This window comes from Erythranthe guttata, chromosome 2 (genome assembly GCF_056151865.1).
Source record: "Erythranthe guttata isolate IM_541 chromosome 2, IM_541, whole genome shotgun sequence".
Taxonomy (NCBI): Eukaryota; Viridiplantae; Streptophyta; class Magnoliopsida; order Lamiales; family Phrymaceae; genus Erythranthe; species Erythranthe guttata.
The window spans coordinates 7,169,803-7,177,734 of NC_142534.1; the positions used below are offsets into that span (position 1 = coordinate 7,169,803).

The 7,932-nt window shown below is 32.3% G+C and overlaps 1 protein-coding gene across 1 annotated transcript; it reads left to right on the forward strand.

Moving 5' to 3' along the window:
* The first annotated feature begins 6,255 nt into the window (after positions 1–6,255).
* On the forward strand, positions 6,256–7,426 carry LOC105958210 (universal stress protein A-like protein). The gene is made up of 4 exons (XM_012982214.2): positions 6,256–6,671; positions 6,756–6,865; positions 6,957–7,075; positions 7,216–7,426. Exons 1-4 carry the CDS (start codon positions 6,506–6,508, stop codon positions 7,310–7,312), a joined length of 492 nt encoding a protein of 163 aa, XP_012837668.2. The 5' UTR covers positions 6,256–6,505; the 3' UTR covers positions 7,313–7,426.
* Positions 7,427–7,932: the final 506 nt, after the last annotated feature.

Consider the following 7,932-nt stretch of genomic DNA (forward strand, 5'->3'; position numbering starts at 1 on the left):
CCACCAACAACATAACACAACAAAGCCCACGGGTGGAGTTGCTGATTAGGGCTAAGCTTATTATATGGGACGAGGCTCCTATGATGCATATTTACTGTTTTGAGACAAGACAATGAAGTCAATATTACAGGTAGACAAACCATTTGGAGGTAAGGTGGTTGTTCTTGGAGGAGATTTTAGGTGATTTTACCAGTTGTACTCAAAGCATCAAGGCAGGACATAGTACTTGCTACGGTAAACTCTTCTCCGTTGTGGCATTTCTTTCGTGTCATGAACTTGAGTAAGAACATCAGATTGCAGTCGTGTTCTTCTCCATCTAATGTGGACGAGGTAAGATAGTTTGGAGAGTGGATACTGAAGGTTGGTAATGGGGATGTTAGGGAACAAAATGATGGTGAAGCTTCGCTAGAGATTCCTGAGGACATGCTGATTGGTGATTCAGAAGATCCATTCAGAGACCTACTGAACTTCGTTTATCCTGATTTGTTAAGTAACATGTATGATCCAGATTATTTCAAAGGAGGGCAATTCTTGCACCAACTAATGAATGCATCGAGTTTGTGAACGATCACTTAATGTCTCTCCATCCAGGTGAGGAGAATGTGTACCTGACCTCATATAGTATGTGTAGGGACGAGCAAACAACGGAGGATAATGCAGAAATCTATTCGACTGAATTTCTCAACACAATAAGATTCTCGGGGGTTCTTTCTCATGTATTGAAGTTCAAGGTCGGTGCACCAGTTATGCAAATAAGAAACATCGATCAAGCTAGATGATTGTGCAACGTGACCAGACTTCAAATTATTAGAACCGGCATTCATGTTATGAATTGCCTTTCCGGTAAAAATATCGGTGACATATTGTTCATTCCCCGGATGACTTTAATACCATCTAACTCCAGACTGCCAATATGTTAAATTTCAAAGAAGACAGTTTCCGTTGATTGTTTCTTGTGCAATGACGATCAATAAAAGCAAGACCAAACTCTTTCGCATGTTGGTTTGTATCTTCCTAGGCCTGTCTTCAGCCATGGTCAACTATATGTTGCACCATCCAGAGTTAAGAGCATAGAGGCATTAAGATATTCATCAAGTCGGATTTGGGTGAACTCACCAATGTTACTAGAAATGTCGTGTACAAGGAAGTATTTCATCGAATTTGAAGGTAGAAAATATTTTCATATTATGAGTTCTTCATGTTACAACATGTCTTGGTTTTTATTTTTTTAACACCTTATTCTTTGGCAGGTCTATCTTTCCTATATGTTTTCCCCCGTGCGATGGTGTTTTCAGTAATGTCCCTAGGATGCTAAGTGCAAATCTTATTATCTTTAGGATTTATGTTTGTCGATATACTAATATTTAATATTATTCTTATATTGTAACTATGAAAAACATGATATTCTTAACATATTTTTAATATTGTTGGTCGATAACGTTTGTACTTAAATTCAATAAACGTAACAATTGATATCTGCGTAAATTTGTTTTACGGACATGTATTTTCAGTTGAAAATATGTCACCACGTGCATAGCACGGGTGAATACTAGTATAATGAAAACAAAAAAACTCTTGAACAAGTTGGACTATAGATTGTGCACTGAGTGTGGACCCGACCCGTTTTATGCCAGCTAAGTGGGCCACAGGCTCAGCCTATTTGTGGGCTCAACAAACATTCTATCTGGTAATATGCGAGAAACGAATCCAATTCCAGTCGAGAAGTGCCGCCGGAGCTCAGCCCCCCACCTCCGCCGCCCTCCTCTGCATCTCGTCCCCTTCTTCAGACTCCATATATATATATATATATATATATATATATATATATATATATATATATATATATATATATATATATATATATATATATATATATATATATATATATATATATATATTATTTGCAAATAAGGAAACCCTTTCATATATATCAAAATCACCCCAAATTTCTTGAAACCCAATTCAACTCCAATTTCATCATTTACGTCCCAATTTAGCCTAATTTCACTAATTAACCAATTTTGATCTTTATTCAGATTTTGACCCACCACCGCCGGAGACAATCGGTCTCCGGCGTTGACTTTTTCTTTTTTTATTTATTTATTTTTAACTTTTTTTTTTCCTTTCTGAATTTCTTTTTTTCCCGACAGGTCAACCGCCGTTGGCTGCCAGTCTCCATCGTTGAATTCTTTTTTTTTTTTTTGGAAACTTTTTTTTTTTTTCTGAATTTTTTTTTCCGACAGGTCAACCGCCGTTGACAGCCGGTCTCCAGCATTGTTTTTTTCTCAAAAAAGATATTTTAATTAATATTACTGTCTTCAATAGTAATTTAACTGTCTCCAACAGTAATTTAACTGTTAATTCGTTTTTTTTTTTAAATTTTTTACTTTTTCTTAAAATAAATTGTTTTAATTGATATTATTGTCTTGCCTGCTAAATTACTGTCTCCAATAGTTATTTAACTATTGGAGACATTAATATTACTGTCTGAGACAGTAATTTTACTGTATTAATTAATTTTATCGTCTTGGCATGCAATTTTGTTGTCTTCGACCGTAATATTACTGTCTCCGACCTTAATATTACTGTCTCATGCAATAATATTACTGTTTGGGACAGTAATATTAGTAATATTTCTGTTTTGGTATTCAATGTTACTATTTCAGACAATAATTTAGACAGAAAAAAGTTCAACGCCGAAGACAATAATATTACTTTATCAGTCTATCAGACAGTTAAATTACTGTCTCCGATAGTTAAATTACTATTGGAGACAGTAATTTAGAAGCCAAGACTAGGGGTGTGCGCGGATCATAATCACGCCGGTTCTAACAAAATCCGCCCTCATCCCGTCAATAAACAGTTCTTGATTTTAAGGAACCAAACTTGTGGGTTTTCGATGGGTTCAGGATAGGCTGGTCCATGGCAGGTTTATAGTAGGACCCAACCCTCACGGGTCTATAATTTAAACATGTTATTTAATTTTAATAATTTTTAAGTTTTACGCGAAACAATTTAGAAATTAAAATAAATGACCAAACGTAAAATCTTAAATTGAAACCAATATGAATAATATCAATGATAACTGCCAAGAGTAAATAAAAATTAATAATTTAACTATAAATTCATTATAAAGAGTACATAAATTAAAAGCTTTATAAGACAAGATTTAAAATAAAAATAGATAACTATAGACAAAACAATACGATATCGTCGTTATAGATATAAAGTTTGACAGGTAGGAGATACTTTATTCATGTATTATATATATAATTAATTTATTATACAATAGAATATAACAAAACAATGTCGGTTTGTATGGCGGGACAGGACGGGATTAACAGGTATTAAAAAAAATTGAACCAGTCTTAGACCCAAACCCGCATTAGTTGGGAATTAAACTTGAGAGCTTTAACTACTTTCATCACTAGTAATCATTACGGCACATTAACTTTTATTAACACATCTAAGAATCATGTTATATGTTGCCATGACACAATGTAAAGTGATAATAAATATAATTATTTAAATAATGTTAATAGAATATTAAATGCGACATTCATTATTATTAAATAATGTTAAATAAAATATTAAAAAAATAATATAATAAAGTTTAAATAAATATAAAGAACAGCGGTTCAATATCCCCAAACATCTATTATTAATTATATAAATTCATAAATTCCACTATTGAAAAATATAAAGAATACTCAATTAAATATAAATAAATGTATGATTTAATACAAGCTGACTTATTAAATCGACAGTGTTACAAATTCTAAAAAAATAAATAAGATTTTTATTTAGAAGAAAAAAATAGATTACAACTCATTCCAATTAGTTTTCTTACTTTAAAATAAAACTCTATACTCAAAATACTATATTGTGATTTTTCTTTTAATATTTAGTTTAATCAAATAGTAAGATTTGATTGATTAAGCTCAAATATTTTCAGTTATTAAACGTTAATCAAAGATTTGAATCAATGAAGCTTAATAATTGATGAGAACATATTAATTGAAGTAACTATTTATAATTAAAGTCTAATTTCTTTTTAATTCAATTTTATCATAAAAAATAATAAATTTAATTTCTAACATATGTAAGAATCAAATCGTAAGACTTGAATCGATTAAGCTCAAGTTCGTTCAATTTGTAAATATGCTTCAAAGATTTGAATCGATTAAGTTGAACCATTGACAAGAACGTATTATTCGAGTTAACTATTTATAATTGAAGTCTAATATCCTTTTAATTCAATTTTAATAAAAAAAAGTTTAATTTGTCAAAATTGTAAGAATCAAATTGTAAATTGTAAGATTTAATCTAACCATAATATTTGAATCGATTAAATCTTACGATCTTACGGTTTTTACAAATTAAATTTTATTATTTTGATGATCAAATTTAATAAAAAAACTAAACTTTAACTATGCATAGTTACTTCGATTAATACGTTACTGTAAATTGTAGAGTTTAACCGATTCAAATATTTGAATATTGTCTACGAATTGAAATGACCTGAACTTAATCGTTTCAAATCTTTGAATATTGTTTTCGAATTGAACACACATGAGCTTAATTGATTCAAATCTTACGATTTAAGATTCAATTCAAACTTCAAATTCTTTCGAAATTCATTTTTAAATTACACGAGTTGATATGCATTTCCTTAGATTTTTAAAATTTATTATATATAGATATGTCAATATTGGATATTTTTAATATATAATAATAATTATTATATGAGAATTGGTAATTTATTTAATATTATTTAAATAAGTCTTATAATCATTACATACAGTAGCGTTGTGATATATATGGTTATTGTTAGATAATTTTCAATAATGTGTTGTGTCCCAACGATAAGTACTCTTGTGTGGTTTAAGAGGGTTACAAGTTCGAATGCTATATGATTCATTATTGGGCGAGTGGTTTAAGTATTTTTACGAATAAAGGTATAATTGACTTTACAAATTCATCAATAAATAGATTTAAAATTTATAAAAATACACTCGTGACAAAACTTATTAAAACTGAATGGCAAGTCCAACTAAATCTTTGCTTCACATCCTTTATAAAATTCATCCAAAAATGCCCCTCCACTCATAAATTCGAAATATAATATTTATCATTTTATTTATTATGCATTTCATATTTCAAATTTTCATATACCATTTTTTTTACAGAATATCCGTTTATCTTCCTTTTTTTTTTTTTTTTTTTCTTTCTTCATTTTATCATTTTATACTATGCTTTACGACCAAACCCTAGCCGCCAACCCTAGCAGTTACCGCTCGCAGTCGCCGCGACTGTAGTCACCTACCGACTTTGGAAAAACCTAGATCCGCCACATGAACCCAAAATCAAACAAAATCTCTTAAAAGATAAGAAAATTAGATGCGATTAATTAGTCAAAATATGCTTTCAATAACTCCCCAACCATAACCACAACCCCCCACCACACAACCCCATGTTGTCGCCTCCTCCACCACGCCTCCACCCGCCGCCGTTGCCGCCGCCTCCACCACGCCTTCTACTGCCGCCGCCGTTGCCGCCACCTCCACCACGCCTTCTGCTGCCGCCGCCGCCTCCGCCGCCACTGCTCCTTCTCCCTCCGACGCTGGCGGCGGCGGCGGCCTTCATGCTGCTACTGGAGAGAAAGGAGAGAAAGAGAGAGAAGAAAGAGAAAGGGAGATAGGAGCAAACGTGAGAGAGAGAGACCGGTGAGAGAGAGAACGTGAGAGAGAGAAAAATAAAGGAATAAAAATAAATCTAAATTGAAGAAACGTCAATTTATATGTTATATGATTTATGGTATAAAGATAAGATAGGGATAACAAAAAAATTAGGAATGTGACTAAATATTATTTCAAACTAATAATTTAATTAAAAAATTCGATTTGAACTTGTCATTTAGTTCAAATTATGTTCGTTTTAGGGGCTCATGGCATATTACCCCTAAAATTTATTGTTTATATTTTTAAATATTAAATATTTATAATAAGGGTGTCATTAGAAATTGAATTATATTATCGGAACACGTGGCACATTTTGAGAGGCATATCTCATATGAACTGCGTTGCTGGAATAATCCTATTAGCAGTGTTATTACGTTTATATCTCCGTAGACAAATCCATTTAAATAATCCTATTAGCAGTGTTATTACGATTATATCGTTTTCTATTTGGATTACAAACCTTATAACAATTATCTCCTAGACTCCTACCATTAAGAAAAAAACAAAAAAAAGTAAACGGAGAGATAAGAACAAACAAAGATAAACTCCCAATTTAAAAAGAAAAAGAAAAATTAGAATTGAAGCACACCATTTCAAAAACCACGAGAGCCCCCCGAAACGGCAAAACTGAACCAGTCCACCAATCCATTAGTGCCCCCAGCCCACAACATACTCTTACACATGATGTATATATATATATACATATACATATAAACCTTACGCAACATCAATTCATCATCTCATAAAATAAAATAAAATTAATAATGGCAGAAAAGAATGGGCGCAAGATTCTGGTAGCAGTTGACGAAAGCGATGAGAGCGGTTACGCACTCTCATGGTGTCTGAAGAATTTGAGTAATTCCAATGATACCCTTGTCCTCATCTATGCCGTACAACCTCGACCTGTCTACACCGCCATCGATTCTACAGGTACAGTGAATTAATGCTGACACGAGTCGAAACCAGAAGAAATTATTATTAATTTATTGAGGTTGTGTTGATATTTGTTGTCAGGGTACTTGTTTACTGCTGATATAATCGCAAATATGGAGATTTTAAGCAATCAAGTGGCTCAGAGTGTGATCGACAAGGCTAAGAAGATTTGCAGCGAATTCGATGATCAAGTAAGTAATCATTGTTTTTTTCTTTCTTTCTTTTAATATAATATTATTATGTGTATCGGAATCGTGATTCTGTGTGGTTGGGTGTATGTAGATTACGGTGGAGGCGATGGTGGAGACTGGGGATCCAAGGGATGTGATATGTGAGATGGCCGACAAGTTGAAGGTTGACTTTTTGGTCTTGGGTAGCCATGGCTATGGTACCATTAAGAGGTATATTCTATTCGCCAAATATTTTACAACTAATTAACAAATTAAAGATGATATTGAGGAATATCATTATTTAGACGAAATTTGGGGAATTATAATTATTAAATAAAATGATAACTAATTTGGTTTTTGTAATGTGACAGGGCATTTCTTGGTAGTGTAAGCAACCATTGTGCACACAAGGTCAAGTGTCCGGTTCTCATAGTGAAGAAGCCAAAATCAAACGATGCCCACCACTAGTTTCTCACCAGTTCCTGTGTGTGTTGATTTTGTATTTTTTTTTCTAATGTACAAGGTGGACGTGTGTTGCCCCGTTTTGTGTTAAATTTTCTCCATATTTTTATTGTTTGAACTGTATCTAGTATAATTTCATCAATTTATATATATAGAAAAGTATTTAGACTAATAGTTTCTGTAGTGGAGAATGTGGGATATTCCTAGTTTTGAAAATATATAGGGATATGTTTTCTCCAGTTAAAAACCCAAATTCTAATTTTAATTTGATAGACCTCTATACATATTGAAATACCCATTTTACCTTTTTAATTACAATTTAAAACTCTAAACCTCTCTTTCATTCTTTTCTCTTCCAGTCGTTTTTCTTCTCTCTTCCTCCTCCCATCGTCGTTTTCTCTTCTCTCAAAACTCTCATTCTCTTCTTTGTCTCACCTCGCACCGCCGCTGCTCCGCCACTGCCAGGGCCGGCTCTTGCATGCTGGGGCCCGAGGCAAAGAAAAAATATTGGGTCCTCTAATTAAAATATAGTTTTTATTTTTTTATTGATGCGATGCATTAATTAATGCAAAAGGAAAAATAAAATAATAATATTTTACCAAACTAAAATAATAAATAAAATTATT

Coding starts and splice junctions, on each gene's coding strand:
- LOC105958210 (XM_012982214.2), top strand. CDS start 6,506: ATGGCAGAAAAGAATGGGCGCAAGATTCTGGTAGCAGTTGACGAAAGC. Junction 6,672..6,755: donor CACCGCCATCGATTCTACAG/GTACAGTGAATT, acceptor ATTTGTTGTCAG/GGTACTTGTTTACTGCTGAT. Junction 7,076..7,215: donor GGCTATGGTACCATTAAGAG/GTATATTCTATT, acceptor GTAATGTGACAG/GGCATTTCTTGGTAGTGTAA.